Source organism: Prionailurus bengalensis, chromosome D1 (genome assembly GCF_016509475.1).
Source record: "Prionailurus bengalensis isolate Pbe53 chromosome D1, Fcat_Pben_1.1_paternal_pri, whole genome shotgun sequence".
In the NCBI taxonomy this organism is placed as follows: domain Eukaryota; kingdom Metazoa; phylum Chordata; class Mammalia; order Carnivora; family Felidae; genus Prionailurus; species Prionailurus bengalensis.
Window position 1 is genome coordinate 18,806,400 of NC_057346.1, and position 16,298 is coordinate 18,822,697.

At 50.7% G+C, this 16,298-nt stretch overlaps 1 protein-coding gene across 3 annotated transcripts in view; it reads left to right on the plus strand.

Annotated features, from left to right (window-relative positions):
* SORL1 (sortilin related receptor 1) overlaps nucleotides 1-16,298 on the plus strand; it is a 172,441-nt gene that overhangs the window by 26,469 nt on the left and 129,674 nt on the right. For all 3 annotated transcript variants that reach the window (XM_043579649.1, XM_043579650.1, XM_043579651.1), the window contains exons 4-6: nucleotides 6,334-6,495; nucleotides 8,750-8,817; nucleotides 14,236-14,416. In XM_043579649.1, the coding sequence (XP_043435584.1) occupies nucleotides 6,334-6,495; nucleotides 8,750-8,817; nucleotides 14,236-14,416 (411 nt within the window). The remainder of the gene's footprint in view (nucleotides 1-6,333; nucleotides 6,496-8,749; nucleotides 8,818-14,235; nucleotides 14,417-16,298) is intronic.

Here is a 16,298-nt window from a genome sequence, read left to right on the forward strand (position 1 = left end):
CCCTTTGCACCATACTCCCCACTGCACTTGGCCAGGCAGCCCTGGTATTCGGGGCTCCCACAGTTGGATGGGCCCCGCTGCCCCCAGGGCTTGACTTCCGTGAGGTGAGGAACCCTGCCCCAGGGTCCAGCTTGCTGGCTGTGCCACATCTCCCACGGAGAGATCCGTATGCCCCCCCTTGCCTCTCGGAATCAAATAACTCTCAGATTACTCACTTTGTCAGGCTGTGCCTGTTACCATGACTTTTTACACATCGCCCCAGAGCTAACTCTCCCTGCAGTTGTGGCCTTGGAACCACCCTGTTGTCCCTCTGGAATCTTCCTTTTCAGCTCTCTCTGCCCCCTCCTCACCTCTCACTGCAAGGGCACAGAGGTCTGCAAGCAGGTTCTGACTTCCTTCCTGCTTGTCATGGGTTGTGGCGAGCGGCTGCCGGGCCCGCATGCACGTCTCAGTAGTCAGAAGACAGGAAGGATGATGTTCTGGGCTCGCGAAGATGGTTTGGTGCAGGGGGGAGAGGGGCTTTTGAAGCAACAGGTCTGAAGAAGGAGCAGGGCAGGGGCCAGGGCACTGGGGCGAGCGGGAAGAGAACTCCAGGGGTGGTTGTCAGGGAGTTTGAGGTGCCAGGGGGATGGGGCATGCCCGCGGGGCATGCCCTCCCTGGAAGGTGGTACATCTTGGGTTTCTCGTGGGAGAGAGGGACGTGCTTTGCAGTCGGTGGGGAAACAGAAGAGGAACCGCCTTCTTGGAGAACCTGGTGACAGGTGGAGGCCGAGCCTGGAGCAGACTGAGTGGGTTGGAGACACAGCCTTCTCTGCTGAGTTTCTAGTTCCCCAAAGAAGGTGGTCACCCCTCCCCAGACTTCTCAGGAAGGAAACCGTGACTCTCGTTGTGCCCGTTACTTCTGTTACTTTTGCCTTTGTCCCTTGGAAGGCAGATTGCCCCACCAGACCCACCACTTCCTGAGAAAAATCACGCAGGCTGGGTGCCTTACTGTTAAGTCCTGGGTGCGGGGCCCAGGCACGTCCCCTGTGTGAAGATGTTAGGGGGGCTGTCAAGGAGTATGGTTTGAAATGGCTGAAATGACCATCAGCAGCTGCCTGGAAAGGCGAGGATGTCACACAAGGGCCACGTGGAAGCCCGAGGGGCTGTGTACCTGTGCAAGGGGAAAGGAGGTGCTGGGTAGGCGAGCAGCTGCGGTCCAGTGGTTTTGCTTCACGATGGAGATGGAATGGCTCGGGGGGTCATGTGAGTGTCTGGGTCTATTTTCGTACCTGCCAACAGCCCCACTTCCTTCTTCTCAGCCTTGTGTGGTGCCTCCCTGAAGCAGTGCACAGCCCTGGCCACCCGCCAGTGCTGCTGGCCTCACAGTGCCCCTGAGGTCAGCCACGCAGTGTCTGCATACGCCTGGGGCTCCTTACAAAAGGCCCCCGAGTGTGCAGCCAGGCTTCCCGGCCTCGAGAGCTGGTCCTCTCTCTTTCCCTTCCGGAGTTATGTTCCTTCATTGCCTCCTGTGTGCCCTTTGTCCTGTCTTTGTGCTCTTGGTTCCTCCCCTCAGAACTGGAGAGAATTACTTGTGCTAACATGGAGGTGAATTCTGTAGCTTTTTTTTTTTTTTAAGTTTAAAGTGAGAGAGCGAGCAAGAGAGAGCAGAGGAGGCACAGAGAGAGAGGGAGAGAGAGAATCCCAAGCAGACTCCGCACTGTCTGCAAGGAGCCTGATGCAGGCCTTGAACTCACAAACCGTCAGATTGTGACCTGGGCCAAAATCAAGAGTCAGATGCTTATCCGACGGAGTCACCCAGGCGCCCCTTCTGTAGTTTATGTTTCTAGACTCTTTGTATTTTAAAGAGGAAACATAGGTGTTTTTTTTTTTTTTAATTTTTTTTTTTTAACGTTTATTTATTTTTGAGACAGAGAGACAGAGCATGAGCGGGGGAGGGTCAGAGGGAGGGAGACACAGAACCTGAAACAGGCTCCAGGCTCTGAGCTGTCAGCACAGAGCCCGACGCGGGGCTCGAACTCACAGACCGCAAGATCATGACCTGAGCTGAAGTCGGCCGCTTACCCGACTGAGCCACCCAGGCGCCCCCATAGGTGTTTGTTTTAATACATTTTTCAAAAAGTTTATTTTGAGAGAGAGAGGACAGAGAGAGAGAGAGAGAGAATGAATCCCAAGCAGGCTCTGCGCGTGTCAGCGTGGAGTCCGACACGGGGCTCGAACTCACGAACCGTGAGATCACGACCTGAGCCCAAACCAAGATCCGGATGCTTCACTGCCTGAATCACCCAGGCACTCCACGAAGAAACATAGTTGTAAGCCAAGAGCTGAATATTCAGTGACTGCCGACAGGGTGGGGAAGGTGGGGATGCGTGAGGACGCTCCTGAAATCACATCGCCCAGGAAGCACTTGGTAGGTCAGGTCGCCTCTTCTGGCAGATCTGTGGGGCTGGCCTCGGGCAGACTTGACAGCCAGACAGGCTGGGGACCAAAGGCAGAGCAGGATGTGCTGTACTTCCTGTCACGTGCACACGCAGCACGGTTATGTAAGCACGTGAAGCCACACGTGCCCGAGTGCTGGCTGGAACCCACGGGTGTGTGTGGGGCTGGGGATTCAGCGAGGTTGGATCAGGGAAGTAAAGGCCTCATGGGGTACTTGGGGTTGGAAATGGAGCTTCAAGGACAGGCATGATTCCAGTAGCTACGTGGAGTTGGCGGGAGTCGAAGAGGGGGAACAGGCCACGGGCCGAGACTTCAAGGGGCCGGCGTATGTGGTTTCTGTGCAGGCGGTGGGGAGATTCACTTCTCAGGGGTGGAGCGTTTGCACCGCGGTGCTTTGGGGTATCGGGCAGGTGCTCATCTGAAGATGGTCGTGTTGGCCTTTGGCCTTGAGGACAGTAGGGAGCCATAGCAGGGTCTGAGTAAGGGGACTTGCTGTAAATAGTGTCTTATAGGGAAATGTGTGTCCTGGCAATATGCGGGATGCATTAGAAGGGGAAAGATTCAAGAGGGGCCGGGAAGGGAACCGTCGTGGTAATACAGGCATGAAGTTGCCCAGTTGCTCAGCCAGACCTCGAATCACCCGCTGAGCGTTTCGCACCCTGCCAAGCCCTAGAAGGCATGAGAAGGACCAAAACCCAGTGCCCGGCACCGGTTTGCTCGTGGGCTCCACCAGTAGGAAGTGGGCCACGCTTGGCAGCACCGGGGCTAAAAAAAAAAAGGAGAGCGGAGAGTGTAAAAAGGAAAACGTGGCCGGCTGGGTGGCTGATTGGGAGTGGGGGCCGAGGGAAGGCAGTGGAGTGCCACCCGTAATGGTGAGAACTCGGGCCGGGGGCCGGGGTCGCACGCACAGAGCTGGGGACGTGGCCGGAAGGTGTGGGAGGGCTCGGTTTTGGACCCGGCGAAATACCTCGGCGCGTTAGAGGGGAGATGCCGAGGAGGGCAGCAGTCAGGGTGAGGCCGTAGATGAAAGGTCACCACATGCCTGATCGTGCCAGAGGAGGGGAGTCGAGGATGGGGTGGTCAGGTGTGGGGCGTGCAGGCGTGGCATGATTCAGCGTTGCCATGGGGCGGGGGAAGGGAGCTGCCCGTGAAAGCTTGAGGAGCGGAGTCAGAGAGGAGGCGCAGGAATGAGCCCCGGGGAACAGTGTGCGACCTCGGCATGAAATGCAGGAAATGCTGCCTCTTTTGGAGCAGGAGAGGGAAGGCTTGGTGGATGGACTGTTCAGGGACGGGCTCTGAACCAGCCAGACACCGAGGTAGATGCTGCCTCCTGGGTCGCCTTGGCCAGTGAACTTCTCTGCGCTTCAGTGTCCTCGTCAGTAAAGGAGATGACACGAATAGCTAAAGCCCTGACTTGCCGTGCGTACCACAAGGATGGAATTTGGTAAGGCAGGCACACGTTTGCAACTCAGTGCCTGGCGCACGCTGAGCGCTCCTGACACCTTTTGTTGGATTGTTTGTTTAGAGTAAACCCCGTGCCCCACGTGGGGCTCGAACTCACGGCCCTGAGATCAAGAGTTGCGTGCTCCCCCACCTGCACCAGCCAGGCATCCCTGTTTGGGGGATGCCGCATTTAGCCGTTATCAGGAATGATAATAAGCTAATTTTTAGGTAATGATCTAATAAGCTTAGATAATCTAATTTTAGATAATCTAAATGTTTAGATTTTTTAAATGTGACACCTGTCGAAGCCATGGAGTAGATTTCTAGAGGAGTCTTTTTATTTATTTTTATATTATATTTTAGTTTTTGAAAGTTTATGTTTGAGAGAGACAGAGCTAGCGTGAACAGGGGAGGGGCAGAGAGAGAGAGAGAGAGAGAGAGAGGGAGAGGGAGAATCCCAAGCAGGCTCAGTGCTGTCAACACAGAGCCCGATGCAGGGCTCCAACTCGCGAAACCACAAGATCATGACCTGAGCCAAAACCAGGAGTCAGATGCTTAACCAACCAAGCCACCCGGGTGCCCCAGAAATCTTTTTAAACCGAGAACACTCCCTACCTTAGGAACCAAGATGGTTTCGGAGCAGGAAGATGGGCTCTGTTACTTCTAGGGAACGCCTTTGTGCCAGAAATCATGATGGTCCTCTTAGGATCATGACTGTTGTTACAACATTGCATTTGCTTATGGTAGTTTTTGGTTTCAAAACGTTTACTAGCCTCTCTGGTTAGATTTAATTAGGCTCCTGCAGACTTCGGAGTTTTGCATTAGATGCTGTGGAGGAAACAAAAACACATAGAGCGTGTTCTTGGGAATTGGGGAGGGAAAAGCCAAAGGGAAAGGAGCAGAAGCAGCGTGCAAGCGAATGCAGAGCATTAGGACGTGCCTGAGCTGTTAGCACCAAAAGGAGTCTGAACAGAAGATTGATCTGGGTCAGATGCAGCCAATTAGGGGGCGTGTGCTTGAACGGATTCCTTTGGGTTGTTGATTTCGGGGACTGGCTGGCGCCCGAGGAGCTGGGTCCCTCTTCCTCTGGTTCACGGTGACCCTCTGAGCCACCCTTGCCCTTGTGGGAGCAGGGAGGCTTTCCTTCATATCTCTCCTGTGCGTTCAAGGCCTGCTACCGTCTGTGCTTCGTGATCCGTTCCCTCAGGCCCTCAAGTCCGGGCTGTAATTTTTTTCCGCCCGCCCTTGTTCCCAAGTGCAAACTGCCTCAGACTCGGGATGTCCTTTCCCTGTGGAAGTCTTGCCCGCCTTTTACAAGGGACGGCTCTTCCCTGGAGTCCTTTCTGGTCTCCCAAACTGGAACTAATCTGTGCTCTGCGCGCCTCGTAGGACTCTGTCCATGGTGTCTCACTGAATCGCATTTTCCCTCGAGTTACAGTTGTCCACGGTCGTGTCTTTCTTTCTGCCACTTTGGACCCTAAGGATTCTGTGTTTTCACCGTGGCATCGTACCATCTGGTCCGTGGTGAACATTAAACGCACATTTGTCAGGTTGAATTGCCTCCGTCCCTTCCCCTTGAGAACTCTTTATTTATTTATTTATTTTGAGAGAGAGAGAGAGAGAGAGGAGTGTGAGTGAGTGCAAGTGGGGAAGGGGCAGAGAGAGAAAGAGAGAGAGAGAATCCCAAGCAGGCTCCGCACCGCCAGTGCAGAGCCCGATGCGGGGCTCGAACTCATGAACCGTGAGATCGCGACCTGAGCCCAAGTCGGACCCTCGACCGGCTGAGCCGCCCAGGCGCCCCTCCCCTCGAGGACTCTTTGGGTTGGCCGTCACTCTACAGTCCGGCTTGTGCAGGGGCTAAATAGGGTGCCGCCCCTGCTCCCCCAGGCTGTTTCCACAGTGAGTCTGCCGGCCCCACTGGCTGCACGGTCCTCCCAGCTGCCCTGTCACCTGGCCTCGTGTCAAGGAGAAGCTCATCTTCCTAGATGGGTGTGACTTTAGGGATTTTCCTGGGAAGACATGCCCCGTAGCTGCTCAGAGGACGGAGGGGTAGTAGAAACAGCCCTGTCTGTGTGCAGCAGGTCTGAGGAGCAGGACTTCTGTGTCCCCGCTGCCGGTAGCCACCCTCCGATTGTGACTGAGTGACCTGCCAGAGAGGGAGAATGGCCAAGTCAGCTGAGAGAAAAGAAAGGAAGGCTTGACTCGCGCCGTTACCTGGTTAAAGGAGAGCAGTCTTTGGCTCTGTCCCAGCCCGTGCCGCACCCCTTCCTTCCCTGAGCCTTGCTTGGCAAGCACCGGCATCTCCTGGCCCGGGGATGGCGAGGAAGCCGCACGGAGGCCCCACGGGCCCCCAGCACCGCACGCGCTGTGAGAAGCGGGGTTGTGGGTGGCCCTGGCCAGGTCTGCTCTGAACTTGCCTTTTTTTTTTTTTTTTTTTTTTCCTTCTTGCAGTACATCTTTGCAGATGCTTATGCCCAGTACCTCTGGATCACGTTTGACTTCTGCAACACCCTCCAAGGCTTTTCCATCCCATTCCGGGCGGCCGACCTCCTGCTGCATAGCAAGGCCTCCAACCTTCTCCTGGGCTTTGACAGGTCTCACCCCAACAAGCAGGTAAGGGAGCTTCTGGAACATAGTCAGGTGGGGCTTCTCGAGTTTTCTGCTCTGCCCGTGTGGATCGTGTGTGGCCTCTGAGTGACCTCCCCCGGCCCCTCCCTCCCTCCCTCCTCCCCCAAGCTTAGCCTGTGTAGCTATTATTTCACTTCCCATGGCTAAGGAAAACTAGATCTCCCTGGCACTTTCAGAATGCATCCCGGCCAGGGGGTGACGCCAAGCACTTGGCAGGCCCTGTTGAACATCGTGCCTTTCTTGGTGTAGATGCACCTTTGTGGGTTTTGGGGGTAAATCGAAGCTCTAGAAATTAACCAGAGAGAGCCAGCTAAAGAAGGGTGGAGTCTGAGCTCTGCTGGGACCCCTTAGTGAATTTCTGTTCCACCTTTCCCATCTTCTACTGTAAACACACTGATTTTGTACCATTTAATTGAAATGACCATTAAATTTAAAATTTTTCTTCTTTGTGCGTGTGCGTGCATATGCATATGCAAATATAAATGTGTGTGTTTTTTCCTCCTTGAACCTGGATTTGAAGGAAAGCAAGATGGGGAGAGAGCCCCTGTAGGATTTATATCTCAAGGTTGAAACTTGCCAAATCGGCAGCATTGGTCTGGTCTAATCCTGTGAAGCCTGTAGACCCTGTGGGTTTGGATTAATGATGACTTTTGAATGGCTTTGCTCAGAGGAACCTTGGAACCTTTCTCTTTCTTTGCTGGTTGTTTAACGAAAACATGATCTGTTTACACTTACTTGCCTTAGGGAGTAACCTAAGTAAGGCTGGGTCAGTTTACCAGTATAGGTGGATTATTGTTTTTTTGTGGTCCCCTGCTGCTGCTGCTGCTGCTGCTTTTTCTTCTTCTTTTTTTAAGTTTATTTATTTATTTTGAGAAAGAGAGAGAGAATCCCAAGCAGGTTCTGCTCTGCTGGCACGATCTGTGAGATCGTGACCAGAGCTGAGATCAAGAGTCGGATGCATATCCGATGGAGCCACCCAGGCGCCCCTGCTTCATAATACATGGTCACCCGGGCCAGAGGGGCTCAGGTTCGGTGTTTGGAAGTTCACGGGCTTGGGCAAAGATCAAGATCGGCAAGTTAATTACTCATGGCCATATCCTTTGTAGTCAAGGTGTTTCCCTTTGGTGCTCTTTGCCTCTGTGCCTAGCCAGTGTTCTCTCTGTTCCCCTTTAGTCACCATGACCCCTTATGGTTTTCTTTGTTTGTTTCTATGAATATAACTTGTTGTCAGATTGGCTTCCATACAACACCCAGTGTGCATCCTAACAAGTGCCCTCCTCACTGCCCATCACCCGCTTTCCCCTCTCCGCCCCCCATTAACCCTCAGTTTGTTCTCTGTTTTTAAGAGTCTCTTGTGGTTTTCCTCCCTCTCTCTCTCTTTGTAACTATTTTTTTCCCTCTTCCCTTCCCCTATGGTCTTCTGTTAAGTTTCTCAAGATCCACATATGAGTGAAAACCTATGATATCTGTCCTCTGCCTGACTTATTTCACTTAGCACGATACCCTCCAGTTCCATCCATGTTGCTGCAAATGGCATGATTTCATTCTGTCTCATTGCCAAGTAGTATTCCATCGTATATAGAAGCCACAACTTCTTTATCCATTCATCACTTGATGGACATTTAGGCTCTTTCCATCATTTGGCTATTGTTGAAAGTGCTGCTATAAACTTTGGGGTACAAGTGCCCCTATGCATCAGCACTCCCGTATCCCTTGGGTAAATTCCTAGCAGTGCTCTTGCTGGGTCATAGGGTAGATCTATTTTTAATTTTTTGAGGAACCTCCACACTGTTTTCCAGTTTGCATTCCCACCGACAGTGCAAGAGGGTTCCCGTTTCTCCACATCCTCTCCAGCATCTAGGGTCTCCTGATTTGTTCATTTCAGCCCTTACCGGTTTTTAAGGACACTGTTTCCTAAGCGGGAAGAATGGAGTGTAATCCTTTTGTTTTTACTCTACCTGAGGGCTAGTCTTGAGTAAACTGTAATTTCAGATGATCTGTAAATGGAAGATAAGCCCCAGTCATTTTTTTCTTGTAGTTCTTGAGGTCTTAGTAACTATGGGGAGGAACTTCCCTCCCTGCCCTTGTTTGTATTTGGAGTAATCGAGCTGGCCCTGGTGATCTCTGTCCCTGTCTTCACAGCCAAAGTGTTATTTAAGGTGGGGTTTGAGGGCCAGGCCATTCGGGTGGTGGGTGCTGCTTGGATCCTGATCCCTTCTTGTCCTTTTGGTCTTTACAGCTGTGGAAGTCGGATGATTTTGGCCAGACCTGGATCCTGATTCAGGAACACGTGAAATCCTTTTCTTGGTAAGTCGTCCATCGAAGGAGTTAGAATTACATAATCACCTTTTTTGAGTTCTGGCTCCTTCATGGAGGACACACCTACCCTCACCTGAAATGCAAAGCCTGTGGTTCAGAAAATGCACGCTCCAGACCTGGGAATTAGAGGTACCAGTATAATACACCCAGTGTGGGAGGTGGTGGGGGATGAGAAAGGAAGGCTATTTGTGAGAAAAGTGGCAGAGCTTTTGCATTTTTCAAGCCATCAGGAGACCCAGGGAATCTCCAAGCACTTGCATGGATTAGAATTTCTAAAGACGTTCACTCTTCGAGCATGATAACAGAAGTGTGGATTTTTCTGTATAGAAAATTCATTCACTTGTTCATTCATAACTTTTTTTTTTTTTTTTTTTTTTTGCGTCTGCTGAATATAAAACATGCTAGATGCTTTAGGGTAGACGTTGAATAATTTATGGCCAGAGTTACTAAGGAGACCGCAGCTTAGGAGGTAAGAAAAGACATTTCGTGCCCAGAACATGTTTGGAAAGAAGCACAGAAGTCATGGACGTAGCGGGAGAAGCCAGAGGAGGGAGACAGTTCTTTCCAGATGGGAAGGCCACAGCTCCATAGAAAAGCTTGCTGTTGAGTGAGGGTGTGTGCGGCAGGCTGGAGGTCGCCGGAGGGCGTGGAGGTGTGCGGGCTGGGATTCCAGGCAGGAACAGAATGGCCCCAGGCAGAGATGAGACACTGTGGTCTCGGGTGGAGAGCACAGAGTCTGACTTTTGGACCGTATGTTGGGGGTGAAGTTTGGGGGAAGGGATGTGGGTATCCGAATCTGCAGTGCTTGGTAAAGGAACCTGGACTGAATTCTGAAAGCGTCTCGGAGCCGTTGTAGGGTCTTGGGAAGGGAGAGTGAAGTCAACAGAGCCGCCCTTCAGGAAGTACAATTGTTTCTAGTCCTACTTGTCCCTGATCTTTCACAGTTGCAGGATGCGGGACGCAGCCTTGAATACATGGATTTGTCCCCGCGTGGGCGAATGTGCAGAAAAGATTCCCAGAGAAGGATGTGCTGGGTCAGTGGGTCACTCCGCCGGTTCAAAGTTGATTCTTCCCAGATAGATACTTGACCTTCACTGCCCCCAGTCAGCTGCTCCTGTAATCTTCCCCATTTCACTTGCTAGTTGTACAGGGCAAGAACTTTGAGTCGTCACTGATTTCATGTGTGTTTCACGTGTCACATCCCACCTACCAGGAAATCCTGTCGTCTCTTCCTTCGGTTTATATCCAGGATCTACTGTGTGGCTGCTACTTTACTCCAAGCCACCATTGTCACTCATCAGTTGTCTACCTGGTCTTTCTGCTGCCACTCCTGTCCTTCTGTACTGAGTGAATTCTCAGTACATGGCCTGGTTGATCTTCCTAAAAACAGGTCTGATCTTGTTCCTCTCTCTGCGTTGAACCTTTTAATATGCACCAACATTTCTCTCAGGTTAATACCAAGTACGTTCCTACCACGGGGCCTTTGCACTTACTTTCCTCCCTGCCTAGACAGCTCTTATTCAAGATATACGTATTGCTTATTCCCTTACTTCATTCAAGTCTGTTCACATAACACTTTCTAAATGAGGCCTATCTTAAGGATCCTACTAAAACTGCACCTCCTCTCCTGTCATTGTCTGTACCCTGCTCTATTCTTTTCTTGCGTAGCATTTACCAAGATTTTTAGGCTTATCATTTGTCTTTCTCTCAATAGAAAAAAAGCTCCACAAGGGCAGAGGCTTTGGTCAGTTTTGTGGACTGCTATATCCCCAGTGAGTAAAGCATTGAGATTGTGACTTTGATAGAGATTGCCAGATCTTCTATAGAGAGTACCACATTTTGCTCTCATGTCCACCACATAGAATGGTGCCTCTCTCCACAGCCAGTATGTTAGGTAAGACATGCTTACCCTTAGTTTGCATTTTATTGTGAATGAGTTTGAACATCTTTTAACCTGGTCAAGAGTCATTTTTCTTTCTTTTTTTTTATGACGGCGTGTCTGTTCACGCCCTTTGCTCTTTTTCTATTGATCGGTTAGTCTTTTTATTGATTTCCAGGTGCTCTTTACATATTTAAGGTTAGTCTTGTGAAATGACATATCACACATGTATGTTCATTTGTATTTATAATTCTTGGTTTATCATTTCTCTTTTGACCTCTCCACGTAGTGTTAGTTATCACTAAACGCAGAGTGGCACATACTGTTTGTGCTTCCGTTAGCTCTTTATTTGAAGAGGAATGTCTTCGAGTTGGTATTGCTTCCTTGGCGAAGGAGGTCAGTCAAGACGGAAGGAGGGGTCTCCCAGCTGAGTATCTTCAGGCGCCCCTGGACTTCCTTTTCAAAGAGGGCAGCTGTTTCTGGTCCTTTCGTTATTTTCCTTGGGCAGCGGTTGTGGCGTCTCAGTGAACTTGTAACCACAATCTTATCCAAGTATAACCTCTACCCCAGGAATACCACTAGAGCTTTCTTTTGCTTTCTTTGAGTTTTATTTTTATTTATTTATTTAGGTTTATTTACTTATTTTGAGAGAGAGAGAGAGAGAGAGAGAGAGAGAGAGCAGGGCGGAGATAGAGGGAGAGAGAAAACAATCTCAAGAGGCTCCACACTGTCAGCATGGTGCCCGATATGGGGCTCAAACTCACAAACTGTGAGATCATGACCTGAGCCGAAATTGAGAGTCGGACACTTAACTCACTGAGCCACCCAGGCGCCCCTGCTTTGCTTGAGTTTTACAGGGACACATTGCCCTTTGATCTGTTTAGGTAACCGTATATCAAGAGGGCAAACCAACAGGATGACCAAATAAAGGAACATCACGCTTGGGAATTTGTATGTTGTACCTTTTGCCTCCGTGCAGATACGCAGATACCTTAGGGGAAAGGACTGGCTTATCTTATTTTAGATAATTACACGTCTGGTGTCAGGGAATTTCAGGCTATTTGGAGGATTTCCCCCTAGGATTTCCCATAATATGTGAGAGCGTAATCTGACCTCTCTGCGAATAATGGCACATACATTTGTTCAATAACACGTGGCAGCCTGGGAGCAGCAAGAGTCAGGAAGACCAATGATCTATGTAATCCAGAGCTGGAGACGGGCAAGACAGGACAGTGGGAGGGCTATGGGGGAGGGACTCAGAGGTTCCCGGTAGAGCATCACTAACGGGTGTTCCGTGAGGCCGGGTGAGGCCAGGTGACCGCGCTCACAGATGGGAGCAAGCCTCTGCATTTTCATTCCAGTGAGGGCAAAGAGAAACGGAAGTAGTGGAAGGCAAAGGAGCGGAAGCTTGTCGGTGGCCTGGCTTTCGGAAACGGGAGGTCCAAGCATGGATTGTGAAAGAGAATTGGGAGAAGAGTCCCGGCTCTTTCTATCTCTAGATACTGCCTGCTGGTTTTGTTTAGGAAAGAATAATAGAGGTGAGCTCTGTCTCAAAATAATCTGAGTCGAGGTCCCTTCCTCTCTGCCTTTTTAAAAATATCTAGCAGCTTTGTTTTAATTTGCATATCCTCTGGGGTAGAGGAAGTACTTTAATCAGTACTTCTAATTGTGGAAAAGCAGAGAACACGCCACAGCACCCCCACACATACGCACCCGGAGCAGAGCGTCTGACGATCCCACATTGGGACCAAGGCTGCTGGCTTCTCCAGTGCCCTGCTGAGACTCTGGATTGTGGGGCCAAAGTCAAGTCTTCTGTTTTTTCTCTTGCTTATCTCCTCTTTCCTCCCTTCCTCCTCCCTGCTTGCTTGCTTGCTTGCTTGCTTTCTTTCTTTCTTTCTTTCTTTCTTTCTTTCTTTCTTTCTTTTTTTTAACATTTATTTATTTTTGAGACAGAGAGAGACAGAGCATGAACGGGGGAGGGTCAGAGAGAGAGGGAGACACAGAATCGGAAACAGGCTCCAGGCTCTGAGCAGTCAGCACAGAGCCTGACGCGGGGCTCGAACCCACGGACCTGAGCCGTGACCTGAGCCGAAGCCGGACGCTTAACCGACTGAGCCACCCAGGCACCCCTGTTTCTTTCTTTCTTGGAGCACATACTCTTGACAGTTCGTCTCTGAAGGAAGTCTATATCAGAGACTTCATTATCCTGAGAGCCATTGTGAATATGGCCCTGTGCAAAGACAGGTACAGAAGCGAGTCCTGCCTTTCCTTGGCCATCACTGCGTCCTCCCTGTGAAGCTCTCGTCCCGGTTCTTCTAGTTATTTCCCCCACATGTTGAATGGTCTGCCTGGCCTGGGGTCTTGGGAGAGTTAGGAAACCTGGGGCAGATTCATCGTCCTTCCAGCTGTTGTTTGGGGCCTTATTTGGGGTGGGGGGGGACCCCGGTTCAGAGATTCTTCTCGAGGGAGTTTGATCTAGTCAGCGTTACAGTTTTTAAATAGCCTTTGTACCGTGGTCCACAGGTTGCATGCAGCAAGGTTCAGGTCAGCTGGGAGCCCTGTAGGACAAAAAGAACTCTAAGACGTGGCCTTTAAAGCATCTGTACTTTCTCTAGGAGGCTCAGACATGTTATGGTGAACAATAGATTACAGTGAATAAAAGGCACCACTGTGAGTAAGCACCACTGTGTCAAGTCACGAGAGTGATTCCAAAATCCACCCACCCAAAGCAGCTTTGTACCTTTGTTTGAAACTTAGATAAAATTCATATGAAAGGCTTGAAATTAAACACTGCGCAGATACATTGCCTGGGTTGGGAGAAGGGTGGAGAGCTTTGGGGGGAGGGCTTCCTGGAAGAGGTGCCTTGAACTTGACCTCAGAAGATGAATAGGATTTCGAAGTGCAGATCAGAGTGCGTGCAGGGAGCATCCCTGCAGAGGGGTGCTCTGTTGACAGAGCACGGGGAGTGGGGGAGCAATGAGCTCTGTGTTTCTGAAGGACCTCGGCGAGATCAGTACGCGTGGGAAAGAGTTTGTGAAGGACCCTCACGGAACGTGACTTTGCACTGGTTGGATGATTCCCGATTGCATGGACGGGTGACAACAGCACAGGATGGACGGAAACAGAAAGGGCAGGGTCCGTTAGCAAGGCTAGACTCACTGGTTGCTCATGTGGTTTCTTCTAGAGCTGTTCTTCTGAGCACGTACCGTCCTGGGGACACACAGTCTTTCATTCTCTGGGGTTCATAACTTGGGGCCAGAAACTCACTGACAGCCTCAAGCAGTCCATTGCTTATCGATTCCGAAATAGCCCACCTTTTACTTTTTCTTGTTTTCATTCTTCTCAAGCATGGCCAAGGCTTGCCTGGAACCAAACCCAGGGTGCCTTAAAGAGAGCCGTGAAAAACTTGACAAAAGAGTATCCTGGGTAGACCCCACCTTCATGCCCTTCAACTCCCGTTGGCTGTCTGCACAGAAGAACCTCCATTTCTCCAATGGGGATGGTAGCAACTGCTCTTTTTCCTCTAGGGGTGTTGATCCCTATGACAAGCCGAACACCATCTACGTCGAGCGGCACGAGCCCTCTGGCTACTCCACGGTGTTCCGAAGTACAGACTTCTTCCAGTCCCGGGAGAACCAGGAAGTGATCCTGGAGGAAGTGAGAGACTTTCAGCTCCGGGACAAGTACATGTTTGCTACCAAGGTGGTGGTAAGTTGAAGGCACTAAGGAATAAAGTTTCTTTGAGTTTCCTTTCTGAGGTTGGGCATGCTGTGATCCAGCAGGTGAGTTTACGCAAGCAGGGGCTGGATTGGGGCGCCCACGGGAGCTCGACTGAGGGGCACTGGACGTAGATGAACCTTCCCGTGGGGCTTGGACGGTCCCGGGAGGTTGGAGGAGGTGGAGACGCTTAGACAACCACGCAGGGTGTCTGTGGGGCCTTGGAATTTGTCTCCTGGTAGCAAAGCCTCCTTGTGAAACACGTGCTTGTTTGATGGGGCTCCTGGGTGGCTCGGTCAGTAAAGCATCCGACTTAGGCTCAGGTCATGATCTCGCGGTTCATGACTTCAAGCTCCGCGTCGGGCTCTGTGCTGACAGCTCAGAGCCTGGAGCCTGCTTCGGATTCTGTGTCTCCCACTCTCTGCCCCTCCCACACTCACGTTCTGTCTCTCTCTTTCTCTCTCTCTCCCAAAAATTAAACAGTTAGAAAATTAAAAAAAAAAAAAAACAACACAAACCTAAACACACGTTTCTTTGACATCCCAATTAAAAGAACACAGAAAGGAGAGGTGGGGCTCATTGGTGATTTTCTTTCATCTCGCTGCCTGATTCCTTTCACATTAGGGTGATGTCTTTGGGAATTCTGGACACATGTTAATTTCCATGGCTAATAGAATGTGTAGTCACTGGCTAGTGGGAGTTAATGCTCGAAGAAAAGCAGTGATTAAGCTTCCAGCTGTCAGTAAGTAGCTTAACTTCTCAGCCTTTGGGAAAATCGTCCCCTTGATTTGATGTGTTGGATGGAGCCAGATGCTGGAATGGGGGGCTTGCTCATTTAAACGCAGAGTTGATTATTTAACAGGGCTTGCTTTGCCGCTGTGTCAAATTGTAGGTTGCAACCGTACTGCCCTTGTGTAAAGGAAGAACCTGCCTTGCCCCAGAGCAGGCTGGGCTGCTCTTTCTGGAGTACAATAAGCTTATTTTCTCAATGGCGGCCATTCCCTCCTTGACCTCAGGCTCTGACCATGGCCGCTGGCAGGCACTTTCCTTTACATCACACTTGACCTTAGGGACTAAGATCAGGTGTAATATTTTCCTCCAGGTTCTCACTTACTTGTATGATCGGTAGCTGGCCAGGCAGAAGCAGGCCACCCCACCTTGGGAGGACTTCGGGGTGGAGAGACGACTTCCCCTTCAAGGAAAGCAGAGAGTAAAGGTTGCGGTGAGAAGATGTGGGGGGCTAGAGGCAAGAAAGAGTCCCCATTACCCACTTTGCAAAATGGTTTTATTTTTATGTTTTTAAACACTGACTCATTTTTTTGAGAGACAGAGACAGTGCAAGCAGGGGAGGGACAGAGAGAGAGGGAGACACAGAATCCAAGGCAGGCTCCAGGCTCTGAGCTGTCAGCACAGAGCCCGACGTGGGGCTCGAACTCACAGAGTGTGAGATCATGACCTGAGCCAAAGTCGGATGCTTAACTGACTGAGCCACCCAGTCGCCCCTGCAAAACCACTAAAATTATGGCAGTTTTTCTTCTGTCAAGCTGTTTGCATTGGGTCATTTGTTGGTCCTTCCTTTCCTGCCTTGCCTGTCACTTTCTCTCACACACGCACAGTGGCCACTCGGCAGGCACCCTTGGATTGTCCTGGGCAGAGGTGTGGTGAGGGGAGCTCAGGGTGAGAAACCAGGCCTGAGAACTGATTCCTTGTGACATGTTCTTGGCTCTCCTGAGGTCCCAGATTGTTCCCAGTCTTTCAGGGCTCCTGGATCTTTCCTGTGTGAGTTCCTTGGGCCTGAATTTATTTATAGGATTTTAATTTCCTTCTATTGACCGGATGGGGGCTGAGGTGGAGCGCTCTTTTACGTCCCTCT